Below are 17834 nucleotides of genomic sequence, written 5' to 3'. Positions count from 1 at the left end.
CCCCGCCGTCAAAATAAATGGTACAAAAAGTGCCTGGTACTTGTTGTTGAGATGTAACGAATGTATATTTTTTCACATACACAGTTTAGTGGTAGGATACAAATTTGCCTAATCTCATTTCATTACATATCAAATGTGATATGATGCATGCCAATTTGATAGAAAAGAGTTTTCAATGGGGATTCTTATTCTCGTTACTTTTCTTGGATTATTATTTCACAATTAAATAATTACCCATCCAATGATTTTTCATTAAATGTTCTGTATTTTCGATATGTAAAACAGATTGCTTTTTGAATTTAGCATGAGTTGGCGGTTTTCCACATGTATGTACATATATATTATTGATTATATATACATGTGACTACCGATCAAATGGCGGACGCCGTAGCTCTGCTTATATGTATAATATTAGTGTCTGTCAGATTGTCGTGCCCCTGTAATTTTTACCAAAAGGACTAATAAAAAGGCGATTCGATAAGACGAGAAATTGATAAACATCATTATGTGATGTCAAATGTAAGAGCAATAGGTAATTTGGGTTGAGCTCAGGTTGAGTGGTATAAAATTGCCAAAGCCATTTTCCAACGTAATTTTTTGCATCACTTTTTTTTTCCTCAATTCAATCCCTCAATTATTACACTGATGAGACCTAGGTATAGAATATTTGAATTGTGTGTATCATTGGATTTTTTCAGTGGATAGACTAATTTGTGGATTCTGACAACACTGTTAAATCAGAGATCCAGTTTGTCACTGAGGATATGAGTGGAAAATTGAGTCGTGATGATGAGGCGGGGCTATAATGTCATCCAGATGATCTAAAAAAAAGCGAATGTGACACCGTATTGACATCATTGGTAAGAAAGATGGGCAATTTGTTGCTTCCAACATTTCCTTGGGGAATATATCGATGGCCAATAGTTGTTGTTGTTGTTGTTGTTTTGTTTTTATGATAATTTAGTTTGGATGTTGAATAATAATAATAATAATAATAATTTCATTCAGTGTCTTTTCCATGGATCATTTATGCATTATGTCTCATTTTTACCTGGAAATAAAAAATCAATAATTGAGTATAATTGTCTATAGGGTCAAGTTATGGAGGATAGTTTGAGCGTAAAGTCGATGGAATCAGTGGCGACTAGCGATGAATATGAATTCGTGAATGACAAAGGATCATCGAAAAATCAACAGGCCCTTCTCGAGCCACCTATGCTAAATATCGCCAATAATGGTAATTTAGAAGATCTCCAAAATAATTTAAGAGAGGTATTAACTGAAGACACAAAAATGGATAGTATTGGCGACGTCAAGATCATTGATGGTACCATCCAGAGAACGAAAGAAGTGGGGCAAAGTAAATTTTATGATGTGGTAACCACTGAAAAACAGGATGAAATGAAGCCAGATGATTATGAAGATTATGGTGAGTTTTGTGATGAATATTTTCAGAGAGAGAGAGAACAATTTTCTCAAGTTTTTTTTTTGTTTCTTCCGGAATGCACAGAGTTGAACACAATGGCAGATTTTCACCAGGACTGCACGATATTCAATGGAGTAACTTATCTTGGGTCTGCTGCAATAAATGCCCCCAAATCTGAGGCTGAAATCCAGAGGAATATGGCAATTCTATCAGCTGAACAGACTGTCAATCTTGAGATTAAAGTTTCAGTCTCTGTGCCTAGCAGTTCTCAGGGTTCGGTAGTGTAAGTTGTTCATCTTTTATACAAAATTCTTAGCAATCTAATGAAATTTAATGAGACATATAAATTAATTATTAATATTACACTGTCACTTGTCACTTGTCATTAGGCTTTACGATGCAGGAACACAACAAGCAATGGCCTATTACGAGGTCCAGAGAATTTTATTTTACGTACGTGGTGATATTACTGGTAGCTGTGCTGCTTGTTTTGCCTTCACATGGTCCCACGGTGATACACAAGAGTCAGCCATATTTCAGTGCCACGTATTTCGTTGTGACATACCGGAAGCAGTAAGAAATGTTGATTTTTTATTAGTATATTAATAATTGTGATGAAATTTGTTGGTGGAAATATTTGATATTTTATGTAATTATTATTATTATTATTATTATTATGAGGTTGGACAAGTCTCGGCTTGTTTTGCAAAAGCCTTCCAACGTATCCCACGATCGATGACAAGTTCTCAAACAAGTACAGATTTCAACAATGGGTTCAATCAAGCCGAGCGAAGCAATTCGCGAGTATTCATCTTTGAGGTGACAATGGAGGTAAAAGAGGAAGATGGTAGAGGAAGTTATAGCACAGTACCAAAGGACAGAAGCTGTTTCAAACTCCGAAGCAATGTCGCCAAACAAGTCTGTCTGAGTATCCAACAGGTATCCAGCAAGGAGGGTGGAATAACTCTCGAAGTAGAGAGGTGTTTTGGAGTGTTAGTCAGTCCAGGTCGTAATGTTAAACATTCAGATATGCGTTTGTTGGAGATGCAATCTAGTGTAGCTCCAATGGGCCAAGATAAGCAGTGCTACAATATATCTGGAAGCTGGGATCCTGCTGATCCAGCCCTCGAAACTCTAAACAATGAGACAAAAGAGGGCAAGATCTATATGACCGTTGCTGTTGACTTAGTTATCAGGGGAATAAGAGAACCCGTTAGATTTGTCATTGAAACGGCTGTCAAGGTTTATCCTCAGAATGAAAGATTCTGGTATTTAGTCAAGAAGAATCTCGTCCAACAATTTCAACTCAACTCAAAGGAAATTATCTCACCTGATGGCAAGGAGATACATTACGAAGTGCAAAGCATCGAAACGTCTGGCGAATTAGACCGGAATCGATTAAATCTGGCTCTCAATCTGGCCTCACTCATCAGATCTCCTTCCTTGACTAGTATTGATACGTTAACACCCAATCAACCAGAGGAGATTGACTCTGATGGAGATGAACCAATGCTCAGTGGTACTGGCGAGGTTTCCAAGTATTGCTCAGTGGATGAGCTAGCTAGCTGGAAGGAGGTCCTTGACAGTTGGCAAATTAACCAACACCGTCCAAAATTGCTCATTAAATTGACACGTCAGGGAATACCTGAGGCACTGAGGGGCGAGGTCTGGCAAAGGCTGAGCAATTGTGATAATTCACAAGACATGATGGATAAGTACAGGATTCTCATTACCAAGGTAACATTATTTATTTATTTATTTATTTTTTGTTCCACTTGTTGGAAAATTGGGAACAAAATTATATTTTTTCTTATAGGAGAGTAGTTGTGAAAGTGTTATCCTTAGAGATATAAACCGAACCTTTCCAGCTCATGATTTTTTCAAAGAAAGCGGAGGCTTGGGACAGGATTCATTGTATAGAATCAGTAAAGCTTATGCTGCATATGATGAAGAAGTTGGTTACTGTCAGGGATTGAGTTTTCTCGTTGCAAGCCTTCTTTTACATGTGAGTATAAATGTTTTTGTTAATTTTTTTTAAAGCCCACATCCACAACATTAGTTGTTGCTGTCTTCCATCCATTTTATCTCCATTTTTTTTCATTGCAGATGCCAGAAGAACAAGCCTTTTGTGTTCTAGTTAAATTGATGTACAATTATGGTTTGAGGGATTTGTACAAAGACAGATTTGACAATCTTCATATGCGCTTTTATCAGCTCAATCGTTTAATTGAGGTAATCATTAGAATTATTCCATGCATCGCTTTTTTTTAAATAAACAAACAATATTTACTTCCATGGAATTATAATGGAATGAATTTCTTCCAGGATCAATTGCCAGAACTCTACAAACACTTTTTTGATCTCGGTGTCGAAACTCACATGTTCGCAGCACAGTGGTTTCTCACCCTATTCACAGCACGATTTCCTCTCTATCTAGTATTCCATATTCTTGATGTCTTTTTGCTACAAGGATTGGATACCATTTTTCAAGTCGCTCTTGCTTTGCTCACGGTAATGATTATTAGTTACAAATTAGTGGGTAAAGTTAAACTATGTCATATTCTCTATTACCGTGTTCATTAAAATAATGTTCATTTTTTTCAGCTATGCAAGAAAGAACTACTTCAACAAGATTTCGAATCAATATTGAAATATTTTCGCGTTCATCTGCCAAAACGTTGTCGCAGCGAAGATGTATCACGTCACGTTATGAAACTCGCGTGCTCAGTTACTTTGAAGAAACTTAAAAAATATGAGGCAGAATTCACAACCCTCAAAGGTAATTTTATCTTTTATGTATAAGAAGAAAATCAAAACAACACTCGGGGAATAATGGGAGTGAGTGAAGAAAATAGTGAGCTAGCTACACGTTGCATGATTCTTGTTGATTTTTCCTTTTCATTTTTTTTCCCCCGCAAAATATGTCGATATTTGTATCAATTGTTTTACAGTCAAGAGATGGAAATAGAACAGGTAAATTGTTCACCTTTTATGCGTGAAATGTTGAATCATCTCTTTGTGAGAGGGTTTTTTCGGAGAAAATGTAAGAATGATATATTTTGTAGCATCACTTGTTTTTTTTCTTTTTTTCCTACAGTTAGGAGAAGATGAAAATTGACATGTTTCATCACTTTACTTCAAAATTATCATTTTCTTATTGTTTGAATATTTGCAAAAAATTATTTTCATATTATCTCTTTGTACTTAGATTAAATAGTACCTTTGATATCCAATCAGTTGATGATAATAATTCTTTTGTACTAATTCATGATACTGATTGACCGATCTAGTCTTCATTGTATATTTGCCATATAAAAAATATATATAATGTTTTACAGTTGCAAATGTATCTCAAGTATTGTATTATATGTCGGGTGCTTGTTATCATTATTATTTAGGCGCATAGTGATCGAATTTGATGTGGAATTCTGGAGGATCAGCACAAATTCTCCAATGATTGCACACTCTGCATTGTATTCCCTTGCATAATTGGAAAAAAAAAACAAAACATGAAATAACTCAAGTATACTATGAAATAATTATCAATAAATTGTCTAAACCAATGATAATAATAATAATAATAGTAATAATGAGAAGATGAATAATTAATAAAGTAGAATTATCAAAGACCTAAATTAAATAATTTCATAGTTTTTATTCACTTCTTTTCTGTACCCACTTTAGTCCTGCTTTCATTTATACGATTAATGTAAACAAAGCTTTTGTATTGTCGATTATTGGAATCATTGTGCAAGAGTAATGGTTGTTGATAAACAAATTTGCACAATGAGATAATTTGATAAATTGATATGAACACAAGTAACAAAATTTTTTTTACCTTTTCTCTCAACACTAGAATATTAAGAGAAATTTTTTTTTCCAATAACGTGTATGTTGCTGTGTGAAAAAAAAGTAGTTTTGTTTTTCCCTACTTGAACTAAAAAAGTGTTAAAAATCCAGTTCATTTTATTTCGAGCAAATCAAACAAAAGATGAATTCTCTGTAATTCTCTAATCTCTAAGACACTAATCAAACCAAAAATAAAAAAAAATTAATAAAAACTCCCATTGTCATTATTAACCACCACGTGCTATCAATTCAACAGCTGTTTTATGTTTGCACTATCTCACTCTTACATACAATGTATTTTACTTACGCTGATATCGCATACATGAATATATACAACATACATATATGTATATGGATGTGCTTGTGTAACACAACTGATCCAAGTTTAAAATGTACCAGAGTGAAACGTGTGCCTGTATGTTGTAATCGTGAAAATAAATATCCCGTCAGTATATTGAACACAAATAATTAATATCAATGATTGATTTATCAGTTGAATTTTTGACTGATAAAAAGCTGACATTTACAGAAGTGACTAAAATCATTGAAAATTTGATTCGATGAAAAAAATGAGTCACGCAGCGAGTATTGTATTGCAAAGTAAAGGATCCATTGGATTATTAATGAATTGGTTAATCGAGTTGAAAGTGATATAGGGAGTAATTTTTTCCTTTATTTTTGTCATTTTCTCGATTTTGTAGAGGCACAAGAGAATGCAGACGAGTACAGTAACGAACTGGAACAGCTACGAATAGTCGTTGGGAGAAATGAAGAGGAGAAACAAAGACTTGAGACTGAGCTCATGCAAGTTAAAGAGATGTTACAGAGAGAAGTATCCAGGGCTGATGCCGAAAGTAGAAGGAACGTTGTTATTATTAATGAGTATAAGCAGGTGAGTGTTAATCAACATTGTTAGAGTTTTACTGATATATCATTGTATAGTTTATGTAGGTATTTCATTCTGCCACATGATTACTAAATTATAATTATCATTTCTTTTCTAGATATGTCAACGTTTGGAGGATGACTACAACTCAGCTAGGACTGCCTTGAGTGACTTGAGGGTAAGAAAAACTTGACAGCAGTGAAGCCTTATAATTAACCATATTTTTTCTTTCCAGTTGAAAATTTCAAAATGTGAAAAATGCAGAGGCTCTGTTGCTGACTCGTCAACCGTGTATACTGATATGATTTCTCATCCCCTTGAGACTCGTGTTGATCCAATGTTGCATCGAACCCAAGAGCGAGTTCGTGAACTAGAGCTTGAATTAGCACAGACTAAATTGGCGCATGTTGAAGCTGAATGTCGAAATCAGGTAAACATTTTCATAGTCTTATTGACTTGAATGAATATTTCATTATTCAATAAATAAATAAAAACTATAATTGTTTCCAGGATCTAACTCATCAGCTTCATGCAACAGCCTCAGAACTCCAGACAGCCCGAAATACATGGCCTTGGTTAAGTAAAACTTTATCAAGTATAAAAGAAGCTACTAATAAACGTGATATTATAAGTCCAGGTGTCATAAGACGTGAGAGTGCACCGAGCGGTGAAATAAGACATACGATACATTCACAGAGCCGTGATAGCATTAAAGAGGCTGTTTGAGTGAGTAAACTTGACAAAATTTTCAATAATCAATGATCGATGCATTCCATGGAGTTGTTTATCAAGCATGGAAAATAAAACTTATTTATATGTCGTCTAAGACAGTTTCGATGAGTTTAAAAGTATCACATTTCTTCCTACTTTAGCAAATCGTTAATCCACATAAATTCATTATTTCTCATTGATATTATGATAGGAAATCATTAATTATGTTTCATATTTTTCATTGATTGATATTAAAGTGAGAAAAATATAACCTGATTGCCTGATTGTTTCATTCATTAAATTAATGCCTTCATGGAATATAATTCAGTGATGAAGAGATGACATAGAATAACTCATCTCACAATAAATTGAACTGGGTAAAATACTATTGAGAATATTAATAAACAAGTTGATAATAATAATTTTCTGGAAATAACCGCGTATTTCATCAATATTCAAAATAGATGAAGAAAATTTGATTTAATTCTCGGATGGTAGTTGTAAAATGCTGTGTTTTTCGTATGGAAGCGAAGAATCATTTGACAATAGAATAAATTAAACATTATAGCGTTAAAAACGTCATTAGGTGCCATAGTTTAAGAGTCGATTTTTTTTTCCAATTTCTTCATTCGTTTTGTAATGAAACTCTTAATACTGATTATCATCAGGGACTATTGGAGCAAAATAAAACTTTTCAGATATATCTACAGTCTTATGAACAAAGAAAATATCTCTAGAATGGCGTAAAACAAATTAGCTAGCGAAATGTCACTTTGAAAATATGTATTACTATATCGATGAATCTCCCTCTCCCTTTTGCTCCATCTTCTCTATTACCTATATTTGTTAAGATCATGATATTTTTATACTGGTCAACTTATTTATAAACATTCCTATGGAGAAAAAAAAAATTAATATTGTTGAATTTACTTATCTTTACCGGTCCTGCACAACAACAATCTTCTTTAATGTAAAAATTTCAGATGCGTGCCGCACGAAATAATACAGAGAGACAAATAAACATTAGAAATTAAATGAGCAATTACAAATAACTTAATTAACACAAAATAGTGTTTACAGATAATCCACCCAACAAGATATTACATAGTTTGTATTGATGATGAGTAAGAGTAATATGTGTATGTAAATAATAAAAATGAATGGAAAATACGTAATTATTCGAAATGAAAAAACATGTTATTACTTATCCGTCAAGTCTTATTTATTTATTTTTTCATTGTTATATCTCTGTATTTGAAAATCTATTGAAATAATAATGGGATCTCAAATATCTATTTCATTTGCCAGTTTTAGAAACACGAATAAATTACTACAATCTTTTTTGAAAAATAGCATTTTATGATAATTATTTTAAAAAAAATTTCACAGTATCCAGTTGTGTTTTAAAGCACTGTTTGGCCACAGTATGTGAAAATAACTAAAGGAAAAGAAAAAAAAACAAGATACATGTATTTTTAATGGGATTTTTCCCAACTTTATTTTATTCATCTCATCAAGGTAATTAGATATGCCATTTCAGTCTTGTGTAGAATCATTATTATTCCTTTCCAATTAATCTACTACTAGAGCTTGATTTTTACATTATTTTCATTTTTATCACTCTATACGAAATCAATACTACTAAAATTTGACATATTTGCGATGAGAAACCAATGAAATTAAACGAGGAAGTGACGATAGAAACTTTGCTAAATCATAGGTAAATTATAGTTTGTCGTTTCAAGAGGGGGGAAACAAGCTTTTTTGTACGTCTCGAGGAGGAGTTTTGGATGAAGAGTGAGTTTTGAAGCCTTGTATTTTCTCTCATCATAACAATCGACACACAGCCACAGAATAAAATACTGTCAAATGAGCATTCGCCGAGGAAAAAAGGGACTTATCACGCATCAATATTTTCATTCTCATCCACTTGTTCCCTCTCCTCATCAAGCTGATTTTCCTCCACAGGAATCACGTTATTCCCCTCTCCATCGCGATTATTATTTACCAAGTCTCCATTTTCAACCCCAACAAGAGCCTCCAATTGTCGGGGAGGTTCTGCAAAACTTGGAGACTGCGATTCTGATATTGTATCCTGTCCAATACTGGATAAATCATATTCCGGTGTGATATCATGGACTGAAGATGTGTTTGGATAACCAGAGTCCAAACAAAACTCGGGTGACCAGCTGTTTGGAGTGCTACATTTAGCCTCCGAAAGAGAGGCTTTATCGTCCACCTCTTCCAACTCAAAATTTTTAATTTCTTTGACAACAACATGTCGATCTACAACTTGTTGTTGATAAAGTTGATCACATGTAGATAAAGATAATGGTCTCTTTGTCATCATTGTTGTTGAATAGGTGTTTTTACAACGATTGGTATGAAAAGTTGAATCAGGGCCATGATATATTGATGATAGTTGAGGTGTATCATCTTCATTTAATGAAAATTGTTTTTTGTTTGAACATGTCCTATCATCATTTTTCATATTTTCCATTAATGCACTTTCTTTTAATTTCCTCATCACCTCAAATTTTTCTTTCTCACATGAGCTACAACTGTCGGATGATAATACGGGATATTTTTCCGAGGATATTTCACTCATAAAAATTCCATTTTCCTCTACATTATTTTCCTTAAAATCATTACATTTTACGAATACTCGAGTTTGTTGTGAAAAATCATCATCTTGTTGAGATATTTTCTTTAGTTTCATTGGCGTACTAGTCAAATTTGGTGAATCATTTGTGGAAGATGGTAGAAATGATTGTAGAATCATTTCATTACAACTACCAATATCGCCGATACTTGTATCATTCGACCATTGAAAATCAGGATCATTTGTTATATTCTCAGGACAAATTTCATCATTCTTACATGTTGATGACTCTAAGTACATGCTGTAAATGCTGCCAAGTGTCATTGAATCATTATTATATATCATATCATCAGTTGAAAGTTGTTCAGCAGTTGATGATGAGACTGCCGTCAAATGACACAAGTCTTTATCCATCTCATCCATTTTATTCTTCAATGATAAATTTTCTTCTCCAGAATTAATTGAAACCTGACCAGAATTGTTGCAATTTTTTTTCATACAACTTTGAGAATTCATTGAAAATAAATGTCCTGTAGATGCTATTGATCCACATCCATCATAATTCTTGGAAGTACTGGGTGTTGAATTATTTGAAAATAACATTGACTCTAGATCACAGCCTGAAGACACTGAAGGAAAATTAAAATTTTCTACATTTGTAGCAACATTTGTAGAATCTTGAAGAAATTCGCCATTACCCATATCTATCTTTACAGATTCAAAATTCTGACCTGATGAATCATTGCTCTCGTCATTGTCCCACATTTCCTCATCCTTATCATGAATCTCCGGCCAGTCTTGATGTTGATAGGGAGGTTCAGTAGGTTGGTCGTTCCACTGATTTAGATACGTATTATTATCGTAATCATCATTATCATCATTATCGTCAAACTCTGAATACTCTGATAATGGAGGGCACACAGCTGATAAGCCTTTTTCTTTATCATTAACAATTTGCCAACCCTCCTTTTCCAGAATATTTTTTAATGTATTCACTGATACAGTATCTATCCATTTTGCTAGGAGTTGTAATGGCATTACTTCGTCCTCATTATTTAGAGAATAATGGCGAAGATAATAAACGGCTTCCTGGAGAGTTTTCTCCTCTACCGAACGATTGTCAACTCGATAAGGGTATTGTACTGTAGTTATGAGTTTGAACAGTCCCAGAGTACCTGGTGAAAAGATTCTCTCTAGCTTACGGATAAATGTCGCCATCTGAGAGCAGTGGCCGAGGTCTTCAGAGCCAGGGGGACCATTACAAATTCCAGTCAAGTGGACTCGGTAGTTGGGATACCTTGTAATAATGTTATTCGCCCTAGATTAAAAAATACATTGATTTTGCAATTTTCGAAATTTTTATTATCACTATTATTGGATAATTTTTAAATATCAAATAATATTTTTAGAAAGCCTCACCAGTCTTGAAATTGCTCTCTACTCCATTCAAATTTATGATCCCAATGCCTGAATCCATTCATTCCTTTAAATAAAACATTGAAATCGGCATTGGGAGTTGTGAATACTGCAATTTTAGGTTGAATAAAACCGAAGATATTGAATGGAAGATTTATACAAGTCTCTGGATACAAATGTTCAATTCTAAAATAGGAAAATGATTGGAATATATTATTATTATTATTATTATTATTATTATTATTATTATATCTTGGAAAAAGGTATTCCATCATAGATTGGATAAATTTATGTGATTCTTACAATTCTATACAAATAACTGCATCAGTATTCTCCAAACACTGGTCATTATCGGTAACACTACCCTCCAGTACATGTACATTCAACGGAGCATTTTTGCAAGCCAAGTAGTCTGAAGTAAGGGGTTCTATTCTTCCTTTATACTTTTCCAAAGTATTTTTATCAACATCTACGCATAAAATCTCTTCTATTCCCCTTGTATTCTTCAGATGTTGAAAGAATCCAAATTCTGAGCAACCAAAATCCACAACCTGTGCGGATAAAATGTGTTGGAAATATTAAATTAATTAAACAAGAACTCCAAGCTATTACATTTTATATTATTATATATATTGAAAGAAGAAATATACCTTTCGAAATTGTCCCTCAAACTCCTTACCACCGAGAAGACTAGCAACAGCATGATACCTTTGAATGTAAGCCGGTGGCGTGAATCTGATATGTTCAAATTCATCCTCTCCATAAAAATTATCATACAAATCCAATTGGTCTCCTTGTTTATTTAACTGATTCGCTTCAACACCACATGCTGAATCCATCACCACAACCACCTCGCCACTGTTTTTCTCTTCGTCATTCTCACCGAAATCATCCTCTCGATAATTCCTGTAGATGAATTTCCCGAGGAGATACAAAACATGAAAAAAAACAATAATCATTTTTGCTTTTTTAGCTTATTACGATTCATTCGCTTTTATTGGATTTCCACAAAACTGTCTTTTCCTATTTATGTTTTTGTTCCCTCGTGTGTACACATTTGCCATAATTTTGCGCACTGGCACTGCTTACACAAGCGGCCATGTTGGTGTTGGCCAGTGCTATATAGCAGCTGGATTATACCAACACAACCATTGAATTTTGGTGTGTAATTATTACGGTGATTTCTACAATTTTCGGTTAGTTTACGTCAGGTGCAGTAACAAGTTTTGGCAGCCATCATCAGAGGGCCAATGTCTATGTAGTTAGTATTATACTACTACGATATGTAATCACTGAAAATGTTTTTTTTTCTCTCTTGTTTTTTACATATTGCGTGTACAATGTTTGGAGCTTGAAAGAAACTAGTACTATACTGTTATGTATATGTATACATATACGTATACGTATATTATAATAAATATCAATTGTTGATGACGATGACTCTAGTGTGTCAACTCATGACTTTAATGGATAATAATAAATGATTAATGGAAAATTTGTCAAGAGGAGACGATTTTTGTAAAAGTTGGTGGATACGTATAACAAAAATCAAAAAAAGAGGAAGAATTGTGATTGATTAATGTCTTGTGAATTTTTGAGAATAATCAAAGTAAAAGTATTGGTAGGTGTATTTATTTTTATTTGGATTATATGAACTGATGTGTACATACATATATATTGTATTGGATTGTGTTGTGTTGTGTTTTGTTGTGTGTGAATGACGTCTCGAGTATCTAGAAGGAGTAAAGACGTATTATATCTGATCTGAAACGTACACAAATAGAAGACACGAAATACCATTTTTTAAAAATAAAAATATAATAACTATTGTGATTCAGATCGATGGGAGTTTGAATATTTTAACGATTGTCGAGTAAGGAAATATATGGATATGGAGTCATCATTCAGCAGAGGGATTAGTAAAGAGAAGAGACTGATTGAGTTGTTGAGATTGAGGGAAACTCATGTGAGTATTTTGGTAATGAATATCTTCAATTTCTTGTATGTTGAATATTGAATGATTACACTGTTGTTGTTTTTTTTTTCTCATAAAAAATGGCCATTAAAGTTTAATTTGAAATATAGGAATCACTGGCAAGAACTGTACGTCGTAAACTTCACGTGACAGACAATTTAATTTCACGATTGGGTCTGGAGAAGGAATTAGAGGGACACAAGGGATGTGTAAATTGTTTAGAATGGAATAAAACTGGAGAGTGAGTTAAAATTTTCCAATTAACAATACTGTATAGATGAATTTAATAATAAATTTGGCATAATTTTGTAGGATGCTTGCTTCGGCATCGGACGATATGCATCTCATCCTTTGGGATCCTTTTCGTTATCACAAGAAATTAGTTGTTCATACGGGTCATAATGGAAATATCTTCTCAGTAAAGGTAATGTGCATTATGAACAATGTATTGATGGATACAAATATTATCCTTTGTCAAAATATATTAATTTTATTAATAATTTTTATATTATTAAAGTTTATGCCTGAATCGAATGACTCGATATTAGTGACTGGTGCTGGTGATAATGGAGTGAGAGTTCACGACGTTTCGATATCCAATACGATATTTATTTGTACCTGTCACACTGGCCGTGTCAAACGAATAGCTACCTTGGAGAATGTGCCTTCGGTATTTTGGAGTGCTGCGGAGGACGGTCTTATCCTCCAGTATGACATGAGAACCAAACACAATTGTAAATCGAGTGATCATAGAAGTGTACTAATTAATTTAGTCAATCATGCCGGTAGAAAAGCAGAAGCCAAATGTATGGCTGTTAACCCAAGGAGGCCTGAGATTATTGCCGTTGGTGCTAATGATCCTTATGTGAGAATGTATGACAGGAGGATGATTAAATTGGGGCAGGTTTGTAGGAAAATAACTTTTTCTACAGCTAATAATAATAATTGAAAATAATTTTGCTAATACTTATGATATTTTTTAGATGCCAATGGATCTCTCTGGACAAAATGATTTATCACGATTAAATCACAATACAGCTGGCAAAGGAGATCCAGATGGCAATGTATCTCTCGGCTGTGCCCAATATTTTGTCGCCGGTATGTTGATGAAAATTTCATTATTATTATTATTATTATTATTAGGATTATTAAACTATATTTGATTTTTAATAGGTCACTTGAGGTCACCTCAGATGGGATATAGTGAACGAAATTTTGCTACAACCTACTTGACATTCTCTGATGATGGCAATGAGTTGCTTGTAAATATGGGAGGCGAACAGATTTATCTCTTCGATATTGATAGGCATAGAAACTCGACAAGTTATCAAATACCTCTGGAATCGTCAGGTGATAACTATGAGGAAAAAAATGAGAATATTTTTTTTAGCACATAACGAATTCTTCTCTGCCTCTTGTCACTTAATCATGGCATTATTTATTATTGTAATTGTTATTTTTCCAATCATCCAGACTGTGAAGAGAATGATGAGGAAATTACGAGATTGGCTTATGGAGTCGATAGAGCTGACCCAGAGGTTCATCTTATGCTATTAAATACCTCTGAATTATCAGACGATGTTGAAAAATTAAAGCAGGAGGTATTAAAGAAAGAGAAAAAACCAAATTTCATAATGCTTTGGTATAATCATGGAATGAAATCCATCAATTGCTTATATTGTCTTTTTCAGGCAAATTGTGCATTTCAAAATGCGCAATACACGTATGCTGTGAATTTATACAACAAAGCCATTGAAATCTGTCCAACGGCAGCGGTTTTGCATGCGAATAGGGCTGCAACGTATATGAAAAGAAGATGGTAAGAGTAAATTGGTTGTTTTATTTTTTATTTTTTTGGTTTTTGTTTGTTTTTGCACCAATATTCAAAGATAAACACTCTCTACATTCTCTACAGGGATGGTGATATTTATGCAGCCCTCAGAGACTGCCAGACAACTCTGCTCTTGGATCCTGATCACGTCAAGGCGCACTTTAGACTGGCTCGATGTCTTAATGATCTACATCGTCCAACAGAAGCCTATAAAGTTATCCAAGATTTTCAGGAAAAATATCCAGAATATAACTCAAATGTCGCTCATAAAGCGCTAAAAAAGGACATCAAAGACGCCATCAGCTCCGGTAAATACAAAACAATGAAAGATAAATAATGGCTAACCAATTGGCATAAAGCGAAATGCTTCAACTCCACTAGAGCTTTTTTTGCAATTGAGTTGATTTTTAATTTGTGCTGAAATTTTCATTTGTTATTTTTCAACGACAAAAAAAAACAAATAAAAAAAATATCAAATAATAAGTCGTTATCAATTGCCATAGGATATCAAGTTGCATTTACTCATGTACTTACATAATCATTACCATTGAAATTATTCACTCAATTTATTGTAGAATCAGATAATGGAACAACTATCAACAATTCCTACTTAACACAAGTGTCATCATATGAACAAGAATGGAGGCGTCGAGCAATCGATTATAAACAAAGATTCTGCGGTCACTGCAATACCACAACGGATATAAAAGAAGCCAATTTTTTCGGAAGGTAAGAGACTGAACACATTATCTATCAGCGCGTGGATAATAATTTTGTACATTGACGTATTGGTTATTACAGTAATGGTCAGTTAATAGTGGCTGGTTCTGATGACGGTTCCTTCTTCATCTGGGATCGTGTAACGACCAATATTGTTAGGGTTCTACGGGGAGATGAGAGGATTGTCAATTGTCTTCAACCCCATCCATCATTGTGTCTTTTAGCAACTAGTGGAATTGATCCTGTTATAAGGCTGTGGAGTCCATTACCCGAGGTAATTATCCAATGATGGATTGATCAAGTTAAACTCAATTTTTAACACTTCTAATGATTCATTTTTCAACAGGACGGAATTGTAAATGATCGAGTAATTCAAAAGATGTACGAAGCAGCTTCAGCGAATCAAGTCCGCATGAACAGTGATCCATTCGAACTGATGATAATGAGTATGGGATATCGTTTTCCCAACCAATCAGGAATGAATTCTAGTGATGAACAAAATGATTCATCCCCCCTTCATCACCCACCGAGTTGTCGAACAAGCTAGGCCAGCCCGCGCTAGTACCTATGCTCAATCATCCTCACCGAGCATAAAAATCAGTATGTAACAACAATCTGTGAAAGAAGTTGAAATTGTTGAGGCTCCTTGATTAATTATCGATGTTAATTAATATTTATATATCGATATACAGCGAACATAAAATTCGTTTCTACCGCATTTTGCTTTAGTGAATAAATTATATATTTCTTGAAAACACGTGAGATTAGACGAAAAGGAAAAAAAAAACATAAATAATAATAACAATAATAATATTAATAATAATAATAATTACTTTTTTTTTTCATTTGGATTTTAATTATCATCATGTGGTTGGAAGAAGTTCCCAAAGCCCTTGAAGAGAAGTTCCCTCTCGTGGCTCTTCAGCTGCTAGCCCCAGGTAAGAACATACATTAGGTTTCCTCTGGATTGAATTGTCATTCGTGAAATATAATCCAAAAACATTTGATATTTCGTCTTCACTTTCCTGCATCTCTTTTGTATCGGCCTCCTTCATCTCTGGTTCCACTATACCCTTAGAATTATGAAAACAATATTGGAATAGATCGTGTTCTTCATTGTGAAAAAAAAAAAAAAAATTCTTCTAATATACCTCATGCTCAAAGGTGTACTCCACCCCAAATATGGGAGATTTCTCGTATGCAGATCGCATTGTCGTAATTTCCTTATGTAAGATATGAAGTTTTTGGATCGGATCGACCCGAAATCCTAATACATATCCACCACTCGATTCGGTGCTTATTAGGACTAATGTTGGCCCAAATTTTGAGGCTCTTATATTGACCTAGCAGAGAAAAAAAAAGAAAAAGAAAAATATGTGTTATATGCTGTTTATAATACTACAATAGAATCTATCTAATCTTTAGTATTAAAATCAAAAACATTTTGTGTGATAAAATAAACTTACACTGGCCATTACTAAATACGGCAAAGACACATTAAATTGATGATTCATATCAGCGAACCAAACTACACGAACGTTTGTTACTACAAACGTTCCTACATTTCCCTGAAACAATGCGTTTTCATTGATTATCGGAATTCCAGACGATTAATAGGGATCATTCACCTGTTCCGTGGACAGATTCCAAACACCTGGAGTTGTACTATTAACAGTTTCTAATGGAAATGTTGTTAGTCTTTTATCATGAATGAATCCACCTCTCAATTTTAATTCTCTATACATTTTTGTTGATGTATACGCGCTGAAAGAGCGTTCAGTTAACTTTTTATTTCTTCTTTATATATCCTTATTGAATTTCCATAATTAATTACCGATAAACTCCGATGACTGATGTGTAGTGCCTGGTACTTTTGATATTCAGATTGGTGAAAATAAATTCATACCTACAATTTTTGAATGCTGTTAAAATGTGAAGTGCTTGAACAATACCTCCATGTACCTAGAATGTAAATTGGTTAATTTCTTCATTTAAATTAATATTCGGGCAAAGTTTTTAACGCACAATATTGACATCCTTTGTTGATACATTGACGATAGTACTGAATCCAATACTCAAATTAATCCGTGGTAATGACAATGAATGCCACATTATACGCAAATTAGAAACAAGAAGTCGCCCTTGGTCACCGGCATTGCCCTTAGTATCCTCGATCATATCGAGTCTGTCAATCAGAAGCTCCCCACATCGCATCTGCATATCACTAGAATCAAATTTTCTTTCACGCTAACGATTCCGTTTTAATAATAATATGTATATAACTTACGATAATGATGTGTCAAATCGAACTTCACTGTCTTGCCACATTTTAATCATGAGTGATTTTACTCGAGGCCATACAATGCATCTGACAATGAAATTCTTTTGAGGGACTTGAGAACTTGGTGGCGGGGGGGG

At 33.8% G+C, this 17834-nt stretch overlaps 4 protein-coding genes and 1 long non-coding RNA gene across 12 annotated transcripts; 2 read left to right on the top strand and 3 right to left on the bottom strand.

The window, feature by feature from the left end:
• Window positions 1-72: 72 nt before the first annotated feature.
• Window positions 73-8058, top strand: LOC107038908 (rab GTPase-activating protein 1-like). Of its 4 annotated transcripts, XM_029126160.1 has the most exons (15): window positions 374-519; window positions 699-860; window positions 1093-1429; window positions 1511-1709; window positions 1816-1999; window positions 2108-3163; window positions 3243-3431; window positions 3533-3658; window positions 3752-3937; window positions 4031-4205; window positions 5977-6167; window positions 6280-6339; window positions 6397-6591; window positions 6672-6887; window positions 7856-8058. In XM_029126160.1, exons 3-14 carry the CDS (start codon window positions 1102-1104, stop codon window positions 6885-6887), a joined length of 3105 nt encoding a protein of 1034 aa, XP_028981993.1. In that variant the 5' UTR covers window positions 374-519; window positions 699-860; window positions 1093-1101; the 3' UTR covers window positions 7856-8058. The 4 variants fall into 4 exon arrangements, with proteins under 4 accessions (XP_015113738.1, XP_028981993.1, XP_015113735.1 ...); XM_015258252.2 differs by lacking the exons at window positions 374-519; window positions 7856-8058 and adding an exon at window positions 73-91 and having other exon boundaries at window positions 6672-7143; XM_015258249.2 differs by lacking the exon at window positions 7856-8058 and having other exon boundaries at window positions 6672-7143.
• Window positions 243-2029, bottom strand: LOC114841261. Its single transcript, XR_003783078.1, has 2 exons — window positions 1884-2029; window positions 243-1746 (listed from the first exon to the last, which is right to left on the bottom strand). It is a non-coding gene; the product is annotated as an uncharacterized LOC114841261 (long non-coding RNA).
• A 282-nt stretch (window positions 8059-8340) lies between the features above and the next one.
• On the bottom strand, window positions 8341-11992 carry LOC107038909. 2 transcript variants are annotated; one of them, XM_015258255.2, is made up of 5 exons: window positions 11541-11992; window positions 11194-11441; window positions 10894-11076; window positions 10206-10792; window positions 8341-10103 (listed from the first exon to the last, which is right to left on the bottom strand). In XM_015258255.2, the coding sequence occupies exons 1-5, from the start codon at window positions 11847-11849 to the stop codon at window positions 8773-8775; spliced, it is 2658 nt and encodes an 885-aa protein (XP_015113741.1). In that variant the 5' UTR covers window positions 11850-11992; the 3' UTR covers window positions 8341-8772. The 2 variants fall into 2 exon arrangements, with proteins under 2 accessions (XP_015113741.1, XP_015113740.1); XM_015258254.2 differs by having other exon boundaries at window positions 8341-10792.
• Window positions 11993-12143: 151 nt separating this feature from the next.
• Window positions 12144-16421, top strand: LOC107038911 (WD and tetratricopeptide repeats protein 1). 4 transcript variants are annotated; one of them, XR_001460925.2, is made up of 14 exons: window positions 12144-12511; window positions 12729-12856; window positions 12976-13106; window positions 13178-13289; window positions 13383-13769; window positions 13849-13963; window positions 14039-14215; window positions 14339-14466; window positions 14557-14684; window positions 14781-15004; window positions 15272-15425; window positions 15498-15690; window positions 15763-16016; window positions 16307-16421. XR_001460925.2 is itself a non-coding variant. In XM_015258257.2 (13 exons), the coding sequence occupies exons 2-13, from the start codon at window positions 12776-12778 to the stop codon at window positions 15961-15963; spliced, it is 2031 nt and encodes a 676-aa protein (XP_015113743.1). In that variant the 5' UTR covers window positions 12144-12511; window positions 12729-12775; the 3' UTR covers window positions 15964-16226. The 4 variants fall into 4 exon arrangements, 1 of the variants encoding a protein (XP_015113743.1); XR_001460924.2 differs by having other exon boundaries at window positions 16298-16421; XR_001460923.2 differs by having other exon boundaries at window positions 16295-16421.
• LOC107038914 (Bardet-Biedl syndrome 5 protein homolog) lies at window positions 16255-17809 on the bottom strand. Its single transcript, XM_015258262.2, has 7 exons — window positions 17704-17809; window positions 17442-17640; window positions 17251-17378; window positions 17045-17180; window positions 16883-16984; window positions 16568-16759; window positions 16255-16489 (listed from the first exon to the last, which is right to left on the bottom strand). The coding sequence occupies exons 1-7, from the start codon at window positions 17751-17753 to the stop codon at window positions 16280-16282; spliced, it is 1017 nt and encodes a 338-aa protein (XP_015113748.1). The 5' UTR covers window positions 17754-17809; the 3' UTR covers window positions 16255-16279.
• Between the last annotated feature and the right edge of the window lie 25 nt (window positions 17810-17834).

The sequence above is a fragment of the Diachasma alloeum genome, unplaced genomic scaffold (genome assembly GCF_001412515.2).
Source record: "Diachasma alloeum isolate Michigan unplaced genomic scaffold, Dall2.0 Dall_scaffold_00289, whole genome shotgun sequence".
In the NCBI taxonomy this organism is placed as follows: domain Eukaryota; kingdom Metazoa; phylum Arthropoda; class Insecta; order Hymenoptera; family Braconidae; genus Diachasma; species Diachasma alloeum.
The sequence above is the reverse complement of the archived record's forward strand: the minus strand, read 5'-3'. Positions and strand labels throughout refer to the sequence as shown.